This window comes from Oncorhynchus clarkii, chromosome 19, assembly GCF_045791955.1.
Source record: "Oncorhynchus clarkii lewisi isolate Uvic-CL-2024 chromosome 19, UVic_Ocla_1.0, whole genome shotgun sequence".
NCBI classification, from domain to species: Eukaryota; Metazoa; Chordata; class Actinopteri; order Salmoniformes; family Salmonidae; genus Oncorhynchus; species Oncorhynchus clarkii.
The window spans coordinates 4,121,549-4,144,048 of record NC_092165.1 but is presented as its reverse complement, the minus strand read 5'-3'; the positions used below and the strand labels follow the sequence as shown (position 1 = coordinate 4,144,048).

Genomic DNA, 22,500 nt, shown 5'->3' with positions numbered 1-22,500 from the left:
CAGGAAGGGTGGTGCCGAACTCTCCCCCCGGCCGAGGGGACCAGCCCAGCTTCCACACCTAGAGGTTACACACAGACACGTTACAGGGGACCAGCCCAGCTTCCACACCTAGAGGTTACACACAGACACGGGCAGGGTACTCTAGTGTAGCTGTTGACCAGTGACTGACCAGGGGGGGGGGGGGGGGGGGGGGGGACTCTAGTGTAGCTGTTGACCAGTGACTGACCAGGGGGGGGGGGGGGGACTCTAGTGTAGCTGTTGACCAGTGACTGACCAGGGGGGGTACTCTAGTGTAGCTGTTGACCAGTGACTGACCAGGGGGGGGGGGAACGGGGTCTCTAGTGTAGCTGTTGACCAGTGACTGACCAGGGGGGGTACTCTAGTGTAGCTGTTGACCAGTGACTGACCAGGGGGGGGGGGGGGTACTCTAGTGTAGCTGTTGACCAGTGACTGACCAGGGGGGGTACTCTAGTGTAGCTGTTGACCAGCGGTAGTCTGGACAGACTGATGATGATGTTTCGGAGCATCGGCGTGAGGAAGGCTGGGATTCCGCTGTTTCTATGGTGACCCAGAGACAGAACGCTCTGGAGACCTTCCACCAGCTCAGCCATGATCTCACACGACCGTCGCTCACACACGTCTGGAACACACACATTCGAGATAACACAGAGATAACACATTACAGATGACACATTAGAGATAACACATAGATAACAGAGATAACACAGAGATAACACATTGATAACACATTAGATATAACACATTAGATATAACACATTAGATATAACACAGGGATAACACAGAGATAACACATTATAGATAACACATTAGATATAACACATTAGAGATAACACATTAGTTATAACACATTAGATATAACACAGGGATAACACAGAGATAACACATTATAGATAACACATTAGATATAGAAATTAGAAATAACACAGAGATGACACCGAGATAACACATTAGAGATAACAGAGATAACACATTAGATATAACACATTAGATATAACACATTAGATATAACACAGAAGAGGTGACACCGAGATAACACATTAGATAACACATTAGAGATAACACATTAGATATAACACAGAGATAACACAGAGATACCACAGAGATAACACATTAGAGATAACACATTAGATATAACACATTGGATAATGCAGGGATACCACAGAGATACCACAGAGATATCACAGAGATACCACAGAGATAGCACAGAGATAACAGATATAGCACAGAGATAACACATTAGATATAACACATTAGATATAACACATTAGATATAACACATTAGATATAACACAGAGATAACACATTAGAGATAACACCGAGATGACACCGAGATGACACATTAGAGATAACACAGAGATGACACAGAGATGACACATTAGAGATAACACATTAGAGATAACACATTAGAGATAGCAGAGATAACACATTAGAGATAACACATTGGAGATAACACATTGGAGATAACAGAGATAACACAGAGATAACACATTAGAGATAACACATTAGATATAACGCAGAGATAGAGCAGAGATAACACATTGGAGATAACACATTGGAGATAACAGAGATAACATAGAGATAACACATTAGAGATAACACATTAGATATAACACATTAGATATAACACATTAGATATAACGCAGAGATAGAGCAGAGATAACACATTGGAGATAACACATTAGAGATAACACATTAGAGATACCAGAGAACACAGAGATACCACATTAGAGATAACACAGAGATAACAAATTAGAGATACCACTTAACACATCTAATGCACATTAAAACACAGCAAGCTAACAGACTGTATTAGTAGCCACTAGTCAGAAGATTTGACAATGATGAAGCATGATCTAACTCACTGAGAGTGACGGACTAAAATGATAAGATAATGGCAACACAACAACTATATTACTTACTGTCAGTGTTTGGAGAGTGGACCTGGTCTGAGTCACCGTCTGACCCGGTGGTTCTCTTCCTCCCTGGATGTAACAGATGGTCACCTGGACCTACTGCCACTAGAGAGGAGAGGAGAGAGAAGAGAGAAGAGAGAATAGAGAGGGAGAGGAGAGGAGAGGAGGGGAGGGGAGGGGAGAGGAGAGGAGAGGAGAGGAGAGGAGAGGAGAGGAGAGGAGAGGAGAGGAGAGGAGAGGAGAGGAGAGAGAATAGAGAGGGAGAGGATAGAGAGAGGAGAGGAGAGGAGAGAGAAAGGGAGGGAGAGGAGAGAGAGAGGCAAAGGGAGGGAGAGGAGAGAGAGAGGCAAAGGGAGGGAGAGGAGAGAGAGACAAAGGGAGGGAGAGGAGAGAGAGACAAAGGGAGGGAGAGGAGAGAGAGACAAAGGGAGGGAGAGGAGAGAGAGACAAAGGGAGGGAGAGGAGAGAGAGAGGTAAAGGGGGGAGGGAAGAGAGGTAAAGGGAGGGAAAGGAGAGGAGAGACAAAGGGAGGGAGAGGAGAGAGAGACAAAGGGAGGGAGAGGAGAGAGAGAGGTAAAGGGGGGGAGGGAAGAGAGGTAAAGGGAGGGAAAGGAGAGGAGAGAGAGAGAAAGAGGTAGAGGAGAGAGAGAGAGGGAGAGAGGGAGGGAGCGGTAGAGGAGAGAGAGAGGGAGAGGAGAGAGAGAGAGAGAGAGAGAGAGAGAGGGGTAGAGGAGAGAGAGAGGTAAAGGGAGAGAAAGAGGTAGAGGAGAGGAGAGAGAGAGGTAAAGGGAGAGAAAGAGGTAGAGGAGAGGAGAGAGAGAGGGAGGTAGAGGAGAGGGAGTTGAATACTTTATTTGGATGTGTAATAACACATTGGCAGCAGAGGAAAAACCTAGAAGTCATTCAGGCAATAAGGCCAGAGGGGGTGTGGTATATGGCCAATATACCACGGCTAAGGGCTGTTCTTAAGCACGACACAACACGGAGTGCCTGGATACAGCCGTTAACTGTGGTATACTGGCAAGATACTGTCCTACTAACCCTCTGAGGTGTCTTATTGCTATAATAAACTGGTTACCAACGTAATTAGAGCAGTAAAAACACATGTTTCATCATACCCGTGATATACCACGGCTGTCAGCCAAACAGCATTCAGGGCTCAAACCATCCAGTTTATAATTGAGGTTTAGTCACGGTCACACCACATGCAAATCCACTAATTGTGGCCAGGTTCATTCCCTCTCTCCTTCACACACTAACCTGCAGTGATGAGGAGTCGTAGACAGTGTATGACAGAACAGGTCTGTGTTTTGTACGGGGCTGTAGACAGTGTGTTCCAGACACAGGGTTGTTGCAGGGCCAGACACAGACAGGACAGAGCCCCCTGCAGGTCAACACTCAGAGGAACACTGTCCTGGAGAACACGCCAGACCACCAACTAGAGAGAGAGAGACACCATGAAGCAGGGTTTATTCTAAATGAAAACGGGAATTAGGTGGTGGGCGAGAGCCCCCCCCCCTCATCTTGGCGGTGTAGAGAAATGTTCAAAGTTTTAAGCAAATTTCCTGCAATTCTAGAAACGTCTCCATGGAGATGAGAGAAAATGGTGGCGTTTTAAAAGCTACTTTTGGTCGATGATGTGCATGCTGTCATGGCTGACATGCATGTTGTCATGGCTGATGTGCATGTTGTCATGGCCGATGTGCATGTTGTCATGGCCGATGTGCATGCTGTCATGGCCGATGTGCATGTTGTCATGGCCGACGTGCATGTTGTCATGGCCGACGTGCATGTTGTCATGGCCGACGTGCATGTTGTCATGGCCGACGTGCATGTTGTCATGGCCGACGTGCATGTTGTCATGGCCGACGTGCATGTTGTCATGGCCGACGTGCATGTTGTTATGGCCGACGTGCATGTTGTCATGGATGACGTGCATGTTGTCATGGATGACGTGCATGTTGTCATGGATGACGTGCATGTTGTCATGGCTGACGTGCATGTTGTCATGGATGACGTGCATGTTGTCATGGATGACGTGCATGTTGTCATGGCTGACGTGCATGTTGTCATGGATGACGTGCATGTTGTCATGGCCGACGTGCATGTTGTCATGGCCGACGTGCATGTTGTCATGGATGACGTGCATGTTGTCATGGATGACGTGCATGTTGTCATGGATGACGTGCATGTTGTCATGGATGACGTGCATGTTGTCATGGATGACGTGCATGTTGTCATGGATGACGTGCATGTTGTCATGGCCGACGTGCATGTTGTCATGGCCGACGTGCATGTTGTCATGGCCGACGTGCATGTTGTCATGGATGACGTGCATGTTGTCATGGATGACGTGCATGTTGTCATGGATGACGTGCATGTTGTCATGGCTGACGTGCATGTTGTCATGGATGACGTGCATGTTGTTATGGCCGACGTGCATGTTGTCATGGATGACGTGCATGTTGTCATGGATGACGTGCATGTTGTCATGGCTGATGTGCATGATGTCATGGCTGACGTGCATGTTGTCATGGATGACGTGCATGTTGTCATGGATGACGTGCATGTTGTCATGGATGACGTGCATGTTGTTATGGCCGACGTGCATGTTGTCATGGATGACGTGCATGTTGTCATGGATGACGTGCATGTTGTCATGGACGACGTGCATGTTGTCATGGCCGACGTGCATGTTGTCATGGATGATGTGCATGTTGTCATGGATGACGTGCATGTTGTCATGGATGACGTGCATGTTGTTATGGATGACGTGCATGTTGTCATGGATGACGTGCATGTTGTCATGGATGACGTGCATGTTGTCATGGATGACGTGCATGTTGTCATGGCCGACGTGCATGTTGTCATGGATGACGTGCATGTTGTCATGGATGACGTGCATGTTGTCATGGCCGACGTGCATGTTGTCATGGATGACGTGCATGTTGTCATGGATAACGTGCATGTTGTCATGGATGACGAGCATGTTGTCATGGCTGATGTGCATGTTGTCATGGCTGACGTGCATGTTGTCATGGCTGACGTGCATGTTGTCATGGATGACGTGCATGTTGTCATGGATGACGTGCATGTTGTCATGGATGACGTGCATGTTGTCATGGCTGACGTGCATGTTGTCATGGCTGACGTGCATGTTGTCATGGATGATGTGCATGTTGTCATGGATGACGTGCATGTTGTCATGGATGACGTGCATGTTGTCATGGATGACGTGCATGTTGTTATGGCCGACGTGCATGTTGTCATGGATGACGTGCATGTTGTCATGGATGACGTGCATGTTGTCATGGATGACGTGCATGTTGTCATGGATGACGTGCATGTTGTCATGGCTGACGTGCATGTTGTCATGGCCGATGTGCATGTTGTCATGGATGACGTGCATGTTGTCATGGCCGATGCTGTGTCCTTCAGCTCAAAAATAACAATTAAATCCATAGCGCTAAATTCACCGTTTTGGGGGGAACTTTCAGTTCTCCACTTTAATTTAGGTGATGTTTATTTCTCAAAGATAATATTATTACCAAATACATAAAGTCCATTATCTCTTCTACGTACTCTATATCTGGTCCATTATCTCTTCTACGTACTCTATATCTGGTCCATTATCTCTTCTACATACTCTATATCTGGTCCACTATCTCTTCTACATACTCTATATCTGGTCCATTATCTCTTCTACATACGCTACATCTGGTCCAGTATCTCTTCTACATACTCTACATCTGGTCCATTATCTCTTCTACATACTCTACATCTGGTCCATTATCTCTTCTACATACTCTACATCTGGTCCATTATCTCTTCTACATACTCTACATCTGGTCCATTATCTCTTCTAAATACTCTATATCTGGTCCATTATCTCTTCTACATACTCTACATCTGGTCCATTATCTCTTCTACATACTCTACATCTGGTCCATCATCTCTTCTACATACTCTATATCTGGTCCATTACATACTCTATATTTGGTCCATTATCTCTTCTACATACTCTATATCTGGTCCATTACATACTCTATATTTGGTCCATTATCTCTTCTACATACTCTATATCTGGTCCATTATCTCTTCGACATACTCTATATCTGGTCCATTATCTCTTCGACATACTCTATATCTGGTCCATTATCTCTTCTACATACTCTATATCTGGTTATAGTGGTTTATACATTGAAACATTTCCCTAAAATTAATTTTAAAAATATATAACATGTTTTACAAAAAAAAAACACCAAGTCTTTTTTCATTGGCCAGGGATAGGGTCAAGGGTTAGAGGTCAGGGATTATAAGCTTCTTACCTCGGTAGCCATGGTGGTGAAGGTGGTGATGAGATGTTGTTTGTCTTCAGGGATTTGCAGAGGGGAAGGAAGCTGACCCACACACAGCAGATACTGAGACAGCGCTCTACACAGAGACATCACCCGCGGGTAGAGTCCAGCCTCACCTAGAATACACACACAGCAGATACTGAGACAGCGCTCTACACAGAGACATCACCCGCGGGTAGAGTCCAGCCTCACCTAGAATACACACACAGCAGATACTGAGACAGCGCTCTACACAGAGACATCACCTGTGGGTAGAGTCCAGCCTCACCTAGAATACACACACAGCAGATACTGAGACATCACCCGCGGGTAGAGTCCAGCCTCACCTAGAATACACACACAGCAGATACTGAGACATCACCCGCGGGTAGAGTCCAGCCTCACCTAGAATACACACACAGCAGATACTGAGACATCACCCGAGGGTAGAGTCCAGCCTCACCTAGAATACACACACAGCAGATACTGAGACATCACCCGCAGGTAGAGTCCAGCCTCACCTAGAATGCACACACAGCAGATACTGAGACAGCGCTCTACACAGAGACATCACTCGTGGGTAGAGTCCAGCCTCACCTAGAATACACACACAGCAGATACTGAGACAGCTCTACATAGAGCGGGTAGAGTCCAGCCTCACCTAGAATACACACACAGCAGACACTGAGACAGCTCTCTACACAGAGACATCACCCGAGGGTAGAGTCCAGCCTCACCTAGAATACACACACAGCAGATACTGAGACATCACCCGCGGGTAGAGTCCAGCCTCACCTAGAATACACACACAGCAGATACTGAGACATCACCCGAGGGTAGAGTCCAGCCTCACCTAGAACACACACACAGCAGATACTGAGACATCACCCGCAGGTAGAGTCCAGCCTCACCTAGAATGCACACACAGCAGATACTGAGACAGCGCTCTACACAGAGACATCACCCGTGGGTAGAGTCCAGCCTCACGTAGAATACACACACAGCAGCTACTGAGACAACTCTACATAGAGCGGGTAGAGCCCTGCCTCACCTAGAATACACACACAGCAGCTACTGAGACAGCTCTACATAGAGCGGGTAGAGCCTTGCCTCGCCTAGAATACACACACAGCAGATACTGAGACATCACCCGCGGGTAGAGTCCAGTCTCAGCTAGAATACACACACAGCAGCTACTGAGACAGCTCTACATAGAGCGGGTAGAGTCCAGCCTCACCTAGAATACACACACAGCAGACACTGAGACAGCTCTACATAGAGCGGGTAGAGTCCAGCCTCACCTAGAATACACACACAGCAGATACTGAGACATCACCCGCAGGTAGAGTCCAGCCTCACCTAGAATACACACACAGCAGATACTGAGACAGCTCTACATAGAGCGGGTAGAGCCCTGCCTCACCTAGAATACACACACAGCAGCTACTGAGACAGCTCTACATAGAGCGGGTAGAGCCTTGCCTCGCCTAGAATACACACACAGCAGATACTGAGACATCACCCGCGGGTAGAGTCCAGTCTCAGCTAGAATACACACACAGCAGCTACTGAGACAGCTCTACATAGAGCGGGTAGAGTCCAGCCTCACCTAGAATACACACACAGCAGACACTGAGACAGCTCTACATAGAGCGGGTAGAGTCCAGCCTCACCTAGAATAAACACACAGCAGATACTGAGACAGCTCTACATAGAGCGGGTAGAGCCCTGCCTCACCTAGAATACACACACAGCAGATACTGAGACATCACCCGCGGGTAGAGTCCAGCCTCACCTAGAATAAACACACAGCAGATACTGAGACAGCTCTACATAGAGCGGGTAGAGCCCTGCCTCACCTAGAATACACACACAGCAGCTACTGAGACAGCTCTACATAGAGCGGGTAGAGTCCAGCCTCACCTAGAATAAACACACAGCAGATACTGAGACAGCTCTACATAGAGCGGGTAGAGCCCTGCCTCACCTAGAATACACACACAGCAGCTACTGAGACAGCTCTACATAGAGCGGGTAGAGCCTTGCCTCGCCTAGAATACACACACAGCAGATACTGAGACATCACCCGCGGGTAGAGTCCAGTCTCAGCTAGAATACACACACAGCAGCTACTGAGACAGCTCTACATAGAGCGGGTAGAGTCCAGCCTCACCTAGAATACACACACAGCAGACACTGAGACAGCTCTACATAGAGCGGGTAGAGTCCAGCCTCACCTAGAATACACACACAGCAGATACTGAGACATCACCCGCAGGTAGAGTCCAGCCTCACCTAGAATACACACACAGCAGATACTGAGACAGCTCTACATAGAGCGGGTAGAGTCCAGCCTCACCTAGAATAAACACACAGCAGCTACTGAGACAGCTCTACATAGAGCGGGTAGAGCCCTGCCTCACCTAGAATAAACACACAGCAGCTACTGAGACAGCTCTACATAGAGCGGGTAGAGCCCTGCCTCACCTAGAATACACACACAGCAGCTACTGAGACAACTCTACATAGAGCGGGTAGAGCCTTGCCTCGCCTAGAATACACACACAGCAGCTACTGAGACAACTCTACATAGAGCGGGTAGAGCCCTGCCTCACCTAGAATACACACACAGCAGCTACTGAGACAACTCTACATAGAGCGGGTAGAGTCCAGCCTCACCTAGAATACACACACAGCAGCTACTGAGACAGCTCTACATAGAGCGGGTAGAGCCTTGCCTCGCCTAGAATACACACACAGCAGATACTGAGACATCACCCGCGGGTAGAGTCCAGCCTCACCTAGAATACACACACAGCAGATACTGAGACAGCGCTCTACACAGAGACATCACCCGTGGGTAGAGTCCAGCCTCACCTAGAATACACACACAGCAGATACTGAGACAGCTCTACATAGAGCGGGTAGAGCCTTGCCTCGCCTAGAATACACACACAGCAGATACTGAGACATCACCCGCGGGTAGAGTCCAGTCTCAGCTAGAATACACACACAGCAGCTACTGAGACAGCTCTACATAGAGCGGGTAGAGTTCAGCCTCACCTAGAATACACACACAGCAGATACTGAGACAGCTCTACACAGAGACATCACCCGTGGGTAGAGTCCAGCCTCACCTAGAATACACACACAGCAGATACTGAGACATCACCCGTGGGTAGAGTCCAGCCTCATATAGAATACACACACAGCAGATACTGAGACAGCTCTCTACACAGAGACATCACCCGAGGGTAGAGTCCAGCCTCACCTAGAATACACACACAGCAGATACTGAGACATCACCCGCGGGTAGAGTCCAGCCTCACCTAGAATAAACACACAGCAGCTACTGAGACAGCTCTACATAGAGCGGGTAGAGTCCAGCCTCACCTAGAATACACACACAGCAGCTACTGAGACAGCTCTACATAGAGCGGGTAGAGCCCTGCCTCACCTAGAATAAACACACAGCAGATACTGAGACAGCTCTACATAGAGCGGGTAGAGCCCTGCATCACCTAGAATAAACACACAGCAGCTACTGAGACAGCTCTACATAGAGCGGGTAGAGCCCTGCCTCACCTAGAATACACACACAGCAGATACTGAGACAGCTCTACATAGAGCGGGTAGAGTCCAGCCTCACCTAGAATAAACACACAGCAGATACTGAGACAGCTCTACATAGAGCGGGTAGAGCCCTGCCTCACCTAGAATACACACACAGCAGCTACTGAGACAGCTCTACATAGAGCGGGTAGAGTCCAGCCTCACCTAGAATAAACACACAGCAGATACTGAGACAGCTCTACATAGAGCGGGTAGAGCCCTGCCTCACCTAGAATACACACACAGCAGATACTGAGACATCACCCGCGGGTAGAGTCCAGCCTCACCTAGAATAAACACACAGCAGATACTGAGACAGCTCTACATAGAGCGGGTAGAGCCCTGCCTCACCTAGAATACACACACAGCAGCTACTGAGACAGCTCTACATAGAGCGGGTAGAGTCCAGCCTCACCTAGAATAAACACACAGCAGATACTGAGACAGCTCTACATAGAGCGGGTAGAGCCCTGCCTCACCTAGAATACACACACAGCAGATACTGAGACATCACCCGCGGGTAGAGCCCTGCTCCACCTAGAGAACAACATAATAATTGACAGGGGGAGACGTACACTGCCTGTGCTGGTAGTTGGCTGACGTGACCTCGCCAGCTAAATGGCAGAATGGAACAATCTGGCCAGGTCTAAAAAACTCAGTCTGACGAACAGAAAGGCTTTTAGTCGCCAGATCCTCCCATTTTTCAGCGCAGCTCAGGATTCGAACCAACAACCTTTTGAGTTACTCTTACCATAGACGATAGCCAAGTTGTCCCAGTAGGGTTCGGCCGAGTCAGGTTTGGCCGGCGGCAGGAAGGAACGGTGTGGAACAGGAAGTAGCTGTGTGACCCCGCTCAGATGATCCAGGGTCACGGCCAGGGCCGTCTCCAATAGCAACGACCCCTGACCCCGGGTTAACCTCTGAACCCCCAGACTCAGACACGGACAGAGGAGAGACAGGTTGAAGTCCTGGTGGAGAGAGAGAGGTCAGTGTGTGTGTGAGCGTGTGTGTGTGAGCGTGTGTGTGTGTGTGCGTGAGCGTGTGTGTGTTACCTTGCAACTCATGATGGTTGAGAGGTCGTCAGGAGGTAGTTTGGTCAGGAGTTCCGTTGTCTCCAGGAACGACCCGTCACCACGGAGACAGCACTGGGACATCACCAAGGCAACATACCACTCCTGGAACAAGACACACACACACACAGTTAGTACAATACACACACACACACACACACACACACACACACACACACACACACAGTTAATACAAGACACACACACACACACACACACACACACAGTTAATACAAGACACACACACACACACACACACACACACACACAGTTAATACAAGACACACACACACACACACACACACACACACACACACAGTTAATACAAGACACACACACACACACACACAGTTAATATAAGACACACACACACACACACACACACACACACACACACACACACAGTTAATACAAGACACACACACACACACATACCTTGTCAGCCGTGACTAGTTCAGGGGCAGGTGGCGGTTCCCCATCCAGGGGGTGTGATGTCACAGGAGGGGAGGGGCTGCTGGTGTCCTCGGCAACGGAGGCTCGGAACCTGTCCAGCAGGGAGTAGAACCTCTGGTGCCTAGCAACAAGAGGCAGGAAATGACATCACACAACATCACCAGCATTTTGTGGTAAAAATCTCATTAGGAAAGTAGCTTGTGAAAAGGATATAATGACAGATGAACACAGAATGAGGACACCCCTTCATCCACTATATATACAGGACACCCCTTCATCCACTATATACACAGGACACCCCTTCATACACTATATATACAGGACACCCCTTCATACACTATATATAGAGGACACCCCTTCATACACTATATATACAGGACACCCCTTCATTCACTATATACACAGGACACCCCTTCATACTCTATATATACAGCAGAATGTGGACACCCCTTCATCCACTATATATACAGGACACCCCTTCATACACTATATATAGAGGACACCCCTTCATCCTCTATATATACAGCAGAATGTGGAAAGCCTTCCCAGAAGAGTGGAGACTGTTATAGCAGCAATGTTCCAACATCTAGTGGAAAGCCTTCCCAGAAGAGTGGAGGCTGTTATAGCAGCAATGTTCCAACATCTAGTGGAAAGCCTTCCCAGAAGAGTGGAGGCTGTTATAGCAGCAATGTTCCTACATCTATTGGAAAGCCTTCCCAGAAGAGTGGAGGCTGTTATAGCAGCAATGTTCCTACATCTATTGGAAAGCCTTCCCAGAAGAGTGGAGGCTGTTATAGCAGCAAAGGTGGACCAACTCCATATTAATGCCCATGATTTTGGAATGAGATGTTCGACGAGCAGGTGTCCACATACTTTTGGTCATGTAGTGTAGCTTTAACATAGGAAGATAATGTACCTTTGAATAGAATGAAAGAGGAGAGGAGAGGAGAGGAGAGGAGAGGAGAGGAGAGGAGAGGAGAAAAGAGGAGGGGAGGAGAGGAGAGGAGAGGAGAGGAGAAAAGAAGAGGGGAGGAGAAGAGAGGAGAGGAGAGGAGAGGAGAGAGAGAGAAGAAGAGAAGAGAGGAGAGGAGAGAGGAGTATTGTTACCGTTGAGCTAGTCCACTGATCTGAAGGTATTCCTGGATTCTGTCCAGTTCCTCCACAGGCAGCTGGACTAAACTGTTCTATAGAGGAACAGAGAGAGAGAACATGTTCAGCTGGACTAAACTGTTCTATAGAGGAACATAGAGAGAGAACATGTTCAGCAGGACTAAACTGTTCAATAGAGGAACAGAGAACGTGTTCAGCTGGACTAAACTGTTCTATAGAGGAACAGAGAACATGTTCAGCTGGACTAAACTGTTTTATAGAGGAACAGAGAGAGAGAGAGAACATGTTCAGCTGGACTAAACTGTTCTATAGAGGAACATAGAACATGTTCAGCTGGACTAAACTGTTCTATAGAGGAACAGAGAGAGAACATGTTCAGCTGGACTAAACTGTTCTATAGAGGAACAGAGAACATGTTCAGCTGGACTAAACTGTTCTATAGAGGAACAGAGAGAGAGAACATGTTCAGCTGGACTAAACTGTTCTATAGAGGAACAGAGAGAGAACATGTTCAGCTGGACTAAACTGTTCTATAGAGGAACAGAGAACATGTTCAGCTGGACTAAACTGTTCTATAGAGGAACAGAGAGAGAGAGAGAACATGTTCAGCTGGACTAAACTGTTCTATAGAGGAACAGAGAGAGAACATGTTCAGATGGACTAAACTGTTCTATAGAGGAACAGAGAACATGTTCAGCTGGACTAAACTGTTCTATAGAGGAACAGAGAGAGAGAACATGTTCAGCTGGACTAAACTGTTCTATAGAGGAACAGAGAGAGAGAACATGTTCAGCTGGACTAAACTGTTCTATAGAGGAACAGAGAGAGAGAACATGTTCAGATGGACTAAACTGTTCTATAGAGGAACAGAGAGAGAGAGAGAACATGTTCAGATGGACTAAACTGTTCTATAGAGGAACAGAGAGAGAACATGTTCAGATGGACTAAACTGTTCTATAGAGGAACAGAGAACATGTTCAGCTGGACTAAACTGTTCTATAGAGGAACAGAGAGAGAGAACATGTTCAGCTGGATTAAACTGTTCTATAGAGGAACAGAGAGAGAGAACATGTTCAGCTGGACTAAACTGTTCTATAGAGGAACAGAGAGAGAGAACATGTTCAGATGGACTAAACTGTTCTATAGAGGAACAGAGAGAGAGAGAGAACATGTTCAGATGGACTAAACTGTTCTATAGAGGAAAAGAGAGAGAGAGAGAACATGTTCAGATGGACTAAACTGTTCTATAGAGGGACAGAGAGAGAGAGAGAACATGTTCAGCTGGACTAAACTGTTCTATAGAGGGACAGAGAGAGAGAGAGAACATGTTCAGCTGGACTAAACTGTTCTATAGAGGGACAGAGAGAGAGAGAGAACGTGTTCAGCTGGACTAAACTGTTCTATAGAGGAACAGAGAGAGAGAGAGAACATGTTCAGATGGACTAAACTGTTCTATAGAGGGACAGAGAGAGAGAGAGAACATGTTCAGCTGGACTAAACTGTTCTATAGAGGAACAGAGAGAGAACATGTTCAGCTGGACTAAACTGTTCTGTAGAGGAACAGAGAGAGAACATGTTCAGCTGGACTAAACTGTTCTATAGAGGAACAGAGAGAGAGAACGTGTTCAGCTGGACTAAACTGTTCCATATCTACCTGTAGTGTTTCAGCCAGCAGCATTTCCACCCTCCTGCAGGCCAGAGTATCAACCATACGAGCCAGGACTCTGAAAGGAGTGTTCAGTAGTTTGTCCACGTAGAGCATCAACAGAGAACCAGACTGGGACAGGTGGATCCCTTCTAGACACTGGAGAGTCTTCTTCAACATGGTGGGCTATGGGGGGTGGGGGGGTGGAGAACGAGAGGGGAGAGGGAGAGAAGGAAAGAGAGAGAGAGCGAGGGGGAGACAGAGAGAGGAGAGACAGAGAGCGGAGAGACAGAGAGTGAGAAGGAGACGGAGAGGAGAGAGAGAGAGAGGAGAACAGGAGAGAGAGGAGAGAGAGACAGAGGAGAGACAGAGAGACAGAGTGAGAAGGAGACAGAGAGAGAGAGACAGAGGAGAAACAGGAGAGAGAGAAGAGAGAGACAGAGGAGAGAGAGAGAGAGAAAGACAGATGAGAGAGAAAGAGAGAGGGAGAGAGAGAGAGAAAGAGACAGAGACGTAGAGAGACGGAGAGAGGGAGCATTATCACTTTTATACAACGCGTTACTAACAATAATTTACAAATTTTAATTTTTAATTTTTTTATTTTGCTGAATGTGATGTCTAGATGCTTTTTATAGTGGAGATGAAGTTTATAAATTGCCTGGCTGGGCTGATGAGACAGTGGATTGCAGCAGTCAGATGGAACAGAGTAAATAGGCTTTTAAACGACTCTGTTGGTAACTTGTGGAATAGACTCCGGCTGGAATGCGGTTTTAACCAATCAGCATTCAGGATTAGACCCACCCGTTGTATAAACAGAGCAATAAACGAGCGTGTCCTGCAGAGAGGTTGTCTACTCTGTTCTAGTCTACAGTGTGTGTGAGAGGGAGAGTGTGTGTATGTGTGTGTGTGTGTATGTGAGAGTGTGTGTGTGTGTTTGTGTGTGTCTGTGTGTGTGTGTGTGTGTGTGTGTGTACTAACAGTAGTGAGGTTGTCACAACGTGACTGTATAGCCTGTATGAACAGTCCGGAGGCGGCCGAGTTGCGATGCACGGCGCTGATGAAGTCCTGCACCGGAGGCTCATGGGAAAGGTCGATGAGGTCACGGACGTGGTTGACGATCAGCCAGGTCAGGTGCTCCGAGTCGTGCAGGTTCTGACACTACAGAGGGAGAGAGGAGGATTATGGGAAAGAGAAAGGCAGTCAAGTGGAACATTCTGGAAAGGTAGAAGAAAAGAGACACAGCAGTTATAATGCTTAACAGCTCCCCTGTTATAATGCTCTATAATGCTTCATAGGAACCGATAGTCTCACCACGTAGTCACAGAAGAGAATGAGTCCTCCCCTGTTATAATGCTCTATAATGCTTCATAGGAACCTATAGTCTCACCACGTAGTCACAGAAGAGAATGAGTCCTCCCCTGTTATAATGCTTCATATGAACCTAGTCTCTTCACGTAGTCACAGAAGATAATGAGTCCTCCCCTGTTATAATGCTCTATAATGCTTGATAGGAACCTATAGTCTCACCACGTAGTCACAGAAGAGAATGAGTCCTCCCCTGTTATAATGCTTTATAGGGACCTATAGTCTCACCACGTAGTCACAGAAGAGAATGAGTCCTCCCCTGCGCACAATCTCTCTGTTACACATGGCCAGCCTGGCCTCTGGTCTCTCCTCCTCCACCCCTCCTGATGAATGAGGGCTCAGCAGCTTGGTACAGGACAGACTCTGTCTCCTAGAGAGGGAGGTGGAGGGAGAGTCAAATCTTTTAGGATTCGGTGTCGTCCATCCATGTGTATATGTATGTCCGTCTGTCTGTGGTTGTACGTCTGTGTGAGAGAGAGACAGAGAGACAGAGAGAGAGCGAGAGAGCGAGAGAGCGAGAGAGACAGAGAGAGAGACAGAGAGAGAGACAGAGAGAGAAAGAAAGAGAGAGACAGAGAGAGAGAGAGACAGAGAGAGAGAGACAGAGCGAGAGAGAGAGACAGAGAGAGAAAGAAAGAGAGAGACAGAGAGAGAGAGAGAGAGAGAGAGAGAAAAAGAGAGAGACCTACCTGGGTGTCTTGTGTACCTCAGAGAGAGACCTACCTGGGTGTCTGTTGTACCTCAGAGAGAGACCTACCTGGGTGTCTGGTGTACCTCAGAGAGAGACCTACCTGGGTGTCTGGTGTACCTCAGAGAGAGAGAGACATACCTGGGTGTCTGGTGTACCTCAGAGAGAGAGAGACCTACCTGGGTGTCTGGTGTACCTCTGTCCACCAGCTGTAGTTGGTGTAGTTGATGATGAGGAGGACTTGGCACCAGAGTAGAACCAGAGAGGGGTGTGTGGTCACCAGGCAGCCCACCATGGCATTAAGACCCTCTAGGGGGTAGAAGACACCACTGACCCCTGGACCTGCACCCAGAACAGCCTCACCCTTCAGGAGACGGGTGGCTGCTGCCGTGATCCTACGGAACATGCCTGGAGAGAGAGAGGGGAGGTAGCACAGAGAGGGGAGACAGAGAGGGGAGAGAGAGGAGGCAGAGAGGGGAGGGAGGGGAGGCAGAGAGAGAAAGGGAGGGAGGGGATGCAGAGAGGGGAGGGAGGGATGGGAGAGAGAGAGGGAGGGATGGGAGAGAGAGAGAGAGAGGGGGAGAGAGAGGGGAGGGATGGGAGAGAGAGAGAGGGAGAGAGAGGGGAGGGATGGGAGAGAGAGAGAGGGGAGGGATGGGAGAGAGAGAGAGGGAGAGAGAGGGGAGGGATGGGAGAGAGAGAGAGGGGAGGGATGGATGGGAGAGAGAGGGGGAGAGAGAGAGAGAGAGGGAGGGATGGGAGAGAGAGAGAGAGAGAGGGGAGGGATGGGAGAGAGAGAGAGAGGGATGGGAGAGAGAGAGGGATGGGAGGGAGAGAGAGGGATGGGAGAGAGAGAGAGGGAGGGATGGGAGAGAGAGAGCGAGGGGAGGGATGGGAGAGAGAGAAAGGGGGAGGGATGGGGGCAGAGCGAGAGAGGGGGAGGGATGGGGCAGAGAGAGAGAGGGGGAGGGATGGGGGAGAGAGAGAGGGGGAGGGATGGGAGAGAGAGAGGGGGAGGGATGGGAGAGAGAGATGGAGGGATGGGAGAGAGAGAGAGGGATGGGAGAGCGAGAGAGGGAGGGAAGGAGAGAGAAAGGGGGAGGGATGGGGGCAGAGAGAGAGAGGGGGAGGGATGGGAGAGAGAGAGAGAGGGAGAGAGAGAGAGAGGGGGAGGGATGGGAGAGAGAGAGAGGGGGAGGGATGGGCGAGAGAGAGAGATGGAGGGATGGGAGAGAGGGAGAGGGAGGGATGGGAGAGAGGGAGAGGGAGGGATGGGAGAGAGGGAGAGGGAGGGATGGGAGAGAGATGGATGGGAGAGAGGGAGAGAGATGGATGGGAGAGAGGGAGAGGGAGGGATGGGAGAGGGAGGGATGGGAGAGAAAGAGAGGGAGGGATGGGAGAGAGATGGAGGGAGAGAGAGAGAGGGAGGGATGGGAGAGAGATGGAGGGAGAGAGAGGGAGGGAGGGGAGGCAGAGAGGGGAGGGAGGGGAGGCAGAGAGGGGAGGGAGGGGAGGCAGAGAGGGGAGGGAGGGGAGGCAGAGAGAGAGAGGGAGGGAGGGATGGGAGAGAGAGGGAGGGAGGAATGGGAGAGAGAGAGAGGGAGGGAGGGATGGGAGGCAGAGAGGGGAGAGAGAGGAGGCAGAGAGGGGAGGGAGGGGAGGCAGAGAGGGGAGGGAGGGGATGCAGAGAGAGAAAGGGAGGGAGGGGATGCAGAGAGAGAAAGGGAGGGAGGGGATGCAGAGAGAGAAAGGGAGGGAGGGGATGCAGAGAGGGGAGGGAGGGATGGGAGAGAGAGAGAGGGAGGGATGGGAGAGAGAGAGAGAGAGAGAGAGAGGGAGGGAGGGATGGGAGAGAGAGAGGGAGGGAGGGGAGGCAGAGAGGGGAGGGAGGGGAGGCAGAGAGGGGAGGGAGGGATGGGAGAGAGAGAGGGAGGGAGGGGAGGCAGAGAGGGGAGGGAGGGGAGGCAGAGAGGGGAGGGATGGGAGAGAGAGAGAGAGGGAGGGATGGGAGAGAGAGAGGGAGGGAGGGGAGGCAGAGAGGGGAGGGAGGGGAGGCAGAGAGGGGAGGGAGGGATGCGAGAGAGAGAGGGAGTGAGGGATGGGAGAGAGATGGAGGGATGGGAGAGAGAGATGGAGGGATGGGAGAGAGAGAGTGAGGGAGGGATGGGAGAGAGATGGAGGGATGGGGGAGAGAGAGAGAGAGAGGGAGGGATGGGAGAGAGAGATGGAGGGATGGGAGAGAGAGAGATGGAGGGGGAGAGAGAGAGGGGAGGGGAGGCAGAGAGAGAGTTCATATTAACGTATATATATATATATCTATATCTATCTATCTCCAAATGTGAGTGTGTCCACTCACCACTCTTGAAGATGTGTATGAGACACATTAACAGAGTCCCCAGCTGTTGACAGTAGAACGTGTGTTGCTCTTCTGTCATGTCTACCTTCACCTGTCTGGTCGAGATGTCATCTAGCATCACTCCTACTAGCTGGAGTAGGAACCTGGAGAGAGGAGAGGAGAGGAGTCATCTAACATCACTCCTACCAGCTGGAGTAGGAACCTGGAGAGAGGAGAGGAGAGGAGTCATCTAGCATCACTCCTACTAGCTGGAGTAGGAACCTGGAGAGAGGAGAGGAGTCATCTAACATCACTCCTACCAGCTGGAGTAGGAACCTGGAGAGAGGAGAGGAGTCATCTAACATCACTCCTACCAGCTGGAGTAGGAACCTGGAGAGAGGAGAGGAGAGGAGTCATCTAACATCACTCCTACTAGCTGGAGTAGGAACCTGGAGAGAGGAGAGGAGTCATCTAGCATCCCTCCTACTAGCTGGAGTAGGAACCTGGAGAGAGGAGAGGAGTCATCTAACATCACTCCTACCAGCTGGAGTAGGAACCTGGAGAGAGGAGTTGAGAGGAGTCATCTAGCATCACTCCTACTAGCTGGAGTAGGAACCTGGAGAGAGGAGAGGAGTCATCTAACATCACTCCTACTAGCTGGAGTAGGAACCTGGAGAGAGGAGAGGAGTCATCTAACATCACTCCTACCAGCTGGAGTAGGAACCTGGAGAGAGGAGAGGAGATGAGTCATCTAACATCACTCCTACTAGCTAGAGTAGGAACCTGGAGAGAGGAGAGGAGAGGAGTCATCTAGCATCCCTCCTACTAGCTGGAGTAGGAACCTGGAGAGAGGAGAGGAGTCATCTAACATCACTCCTACCAGCTGGAGTAGGAACCTGGAGAGAGGAGAGGAGAGGAGTCATCTAGCATCCCTCCTACTAGCTGGAGTAGGAACCTGGAGAGAGGAGAGGAGATGAGTCATCTAACATCACTCCTACTAGCTGGAGTAGGAACCTGGAGAGAGGAGAGGAGATGAGTCATCTAACATCACTCCTACTAGCTGGAGTAGGAACCTGGAGAGAGGAGAGGAGTCATCTAACATCACTCCTACCAGCTGGAGTAGGAACCTGGAGAGAGGAGAGGAGAGGAGTCATCTAGCATCCCTCCTACTAGCTGGAGTAGGAACCTGGAGAGAGGAGAGGAGAGGAGTCATCTAGCATCCCTCCTACTAGCTGGAGTAGGAACCTGGAGAGAGGAGAGGAGAGGAGTCATCTAACATCACTCCTACCAGCTGGAGTAGGAACCTGGAGAGAGGAGAGGAGTCATCTAACATCACTCCTACCAGCTGGAGTAGGAACCTGGAGAGAGGAGAGGAGTCATCTAACATCACTCCTACCAGCTGGAGTAGGAACCTGGAGAGAGGAGAGGAGAGGAGTCATCTAGCATCACTCCTACTAGCTGGAGTAGGAACCTGGAGAGAGGAGAGGAGAGGAGTCATCTAGCATCCCTCCTACTAGCTGGAGTAGGAACCTGGAGAGAGGAGAGGAGAGGAGTCATCTAACATCACTCCTACCAGCTGGAGTAGGAACCTGGAGAGAGGAGAGGAGTCATCTAACATCACTCCTACCAGCTGGAGTAGGAACCTGGAGAGAGGAGAGGAGAGGAGTCATCTAACATCACTCCTCTGGAGTAGGAACCTGGAGAGAGGAGAGGAGTCATCTAACATCACTCCTACTAGCTGGAGTAGGAACCTGGAGAGAGGAGAGGAGAGGAGTCATCTAACATCACTCCTACCAGCTGGAGTAGGAACCTGGAGAGAGGAGAGGAGTCATCTAACATCACTCCTACTAGCTGGAGTAGGAACCTGGAGAGAGGAGAGGAGAGGAGTCATCTAGCATCACTCCTACTAGCTGGAGTAGGAACCTGGAGAGAGGAGAGGAGTCATCTAACATCACTCCTACTAGCTGGAGTAGGAACCTGGAGAGAGGAGAGGAGAGGAGTCATCTAACATCACTCCTACTAGCTGGAGTAGGAACCTGGAGAGAGGAGAGGAGAGGAGTCATCTAGCATCACTCCTACTAGCTGGAGTAGGAACCTGGAGAGAGGAGAGGAGTCATCTAACATCACTCCTACTAGCTGGAGTAGGAACCTGGAGAGAGGAGAGGAGTCATCTAACATCACTCCTACTAGCTGGAGTAGGAACCTGGAGAGAGGAGGAGTCATCTAATAAGGCCTTCATGGTCGAACTGCTGCAAAGAAACCACTACTAAAGGAGACCAATAAGAAGAAGAGACTGACTTGGGCCAAGAAACACGAGGTAATGACCATAAAACCGGTGGAAATCTGTCCTTTGGTCTGATGAGTACAAATGTGAGATTTTTGGTTTCAACCGTGTGTCATTGTGAGATGCAGAGTAGATGAATGGATGATCTTCACATGTGTGGTTCCCACCGTGAAGCATAGAGGAGGAGGTGTGATGGTGTGGGGGATGCTTTGCTGGTAACACTGTCAGTGGTTTATTTAGAATTCAAGGCACACTTAACCAGCATGGCTACTACAGCATTCTGCAGCGATACGCCATCCCATCTGGTTTGCGCTTAGTGGGACTATCATTTTTTCAACAGGACAATGACCCAAAACAGACCTCCAGGCTGTGTTAGGGCTAGTTGACCAAGAAGGAGAGTGATGAAGTGCTGCATCAGATGACCTGGCCTCCACAATCACCCGACCTCAACCCATTTGAGATGGTTTGGGATGAGTTGGACTGCAGAGTGAAGGAAAAGCAGCCAACAAGTCCTCAGCATATGTGGGAACTCCTTCAAGACTGTTGGAAAAGCATTCCAGGTGAAGCTGGTTGAGAGAATGCCAAAGGTGTGCAAAGCTGTCATCAAGGCAAAAGGGTGGCTACTTTGAAGAATCTAAATTATATTTTGATTTGTTTAACACTTTTTTTTGGTTACTACATGATTCCATATGTGTTATTTCATAGTTTTGATGTCGTCACTATTATTCTACAATGTAGAACATACTGAAAATAAAGAAAAACCCTTGAATGAGTCAGTGTGTCCAAACTTTTGACTGGTACTGTATTTTGTTTTAAAGTGAGGTTGCCAATTTTTTAAATATCGCGCTCTCTCATATTCCTAAATGATCAAGAGTCAACTTTGACCCCTAAAAGTGTGTACCTGGGGAGAAACCATAGTAACCACAGAGCAACCGTGAAGACCCGATCCTGCACTCACCTGGCAAACGTCTCCTCCGGCGGCACACGCTCTCCGTTGGCCTCCTGGTTGTCGGGGGCGACAGTTGCCGAGGTCGCCAGAGGCGGTGGCGGGGTCGACGAGAGGCTGCTGTCGTCGCGGAGACGTCGGATGGTGGGACAGGAGAGGAGGAGAGGAGAGAGGGAGAGCTCGTGGACACGAGAGAGGACTATGTCTTCAGTGGACTGAGAGATGAGGACTCTGAGGACAGCCAGGACACCTGACACCCACAGCTGAACTGTGTTGACATTAGCCTGGGGAGGGAGGAGACAGGAGGAAGGAGGGAGAGAGGAGGGAGAGAGGAGGAGGGAAGGAGAGAGGAGAGAGGAGGAGGGAGGGAGAGAGGAGGGAGAGAGGAGGAGGGAAGGAGAGAGGAGAGAGAGGAGGAGGGAAGGAGAGAGGAGAGAGGAGGGAGGGGGAGAGGGAGGGAGAGAGAGGAGGGGGGGAGGGAGAGAGAGGAGGGGGGAGAGAGAGGAGGGGGGGAGGGAGAGAAAGGAGAGGGGGAGGAGAGAGAGAGGAGGGAGGGAGAGAGGGGGGGGAGGGAGGGAGAGAGAGGAGGGGGGAGGGAGAGAGAGGAGAGGAGGGGGGGGAGGGAGAGAGAGGAGAGGAGGGGGGGAGGGAGAGAGAGGAGAGGAGGGGGGAGGGAGAGAGAGGAGGGAGAGAGAGGGAGGGAGGGAGGGAGGGAGGGAGG

At 49.6% G+C, this 22,500-nt stretch overlaps 1 protein-coding gene across 1 annotated transcript in view; it reads right to left on the bottom strand.

The window, feature by feature from the left end:
- LOC139374612 (huntingtin) overlaps positions 1-22,500 on the bottom strand; it is a 137,888-nt gene that overhangs the window by 20,074 nt on the left and 95,314 nt on the right. Inside the window, exons 40-54 of the mRNA XM_071115640.1 lie at positions 21,792-22,063; positions 18,571-18,713; positions 16,394-16,622; positions 15,755-15,896; positions 15,140-15,319; positions 14,171-14,347; positions 12,514-12,590; positions 11,389-11,527; positions 10,936-11,058; positions 10,635-10,851; positions 6,263-6,408; positions 3,195-3,372; positions 1,941-2,039; positions 456-640; positions 1-58 (exon numbers count right to left, since the gene is read on the bottom strand). The exon at positions 1-58 is cut by the window's left edge and continues 69 nt beyond it. Coding sequence (XP_070971741.1) covers positions 1-58; positions 456-640; positions 1,941-2,039; positions 3,195-3,372; positions 6,263-6,408; positions 10,635-10,851; positions 10,936-11,058; positions 11,389-11,527; positions 12,514-12,590; positions 14,171-14,347; positions 15,140-15,319; positions 15,755-15,896; positions 16,394-16,622; positions 18,571-18,713; positions 21,792-22,063 — 2,365 coding nt within the window. The remainder of the gene's footprint in view (positions 59-455; positions 641-1,940; positions 2,040-3,194; positions 3,373-6,262; positions 6,409-10,634; positions 10,852-10,935; positions 11,059-11,388; positions 11,528-12,513; positions 12,591-14,170; positions 14,348-15,139; positions 15,320-15,754; positions 15,897-16,393; positions 16,623-18,570; positions 18,714-21,791; positions 22,064-22,500) is intronic.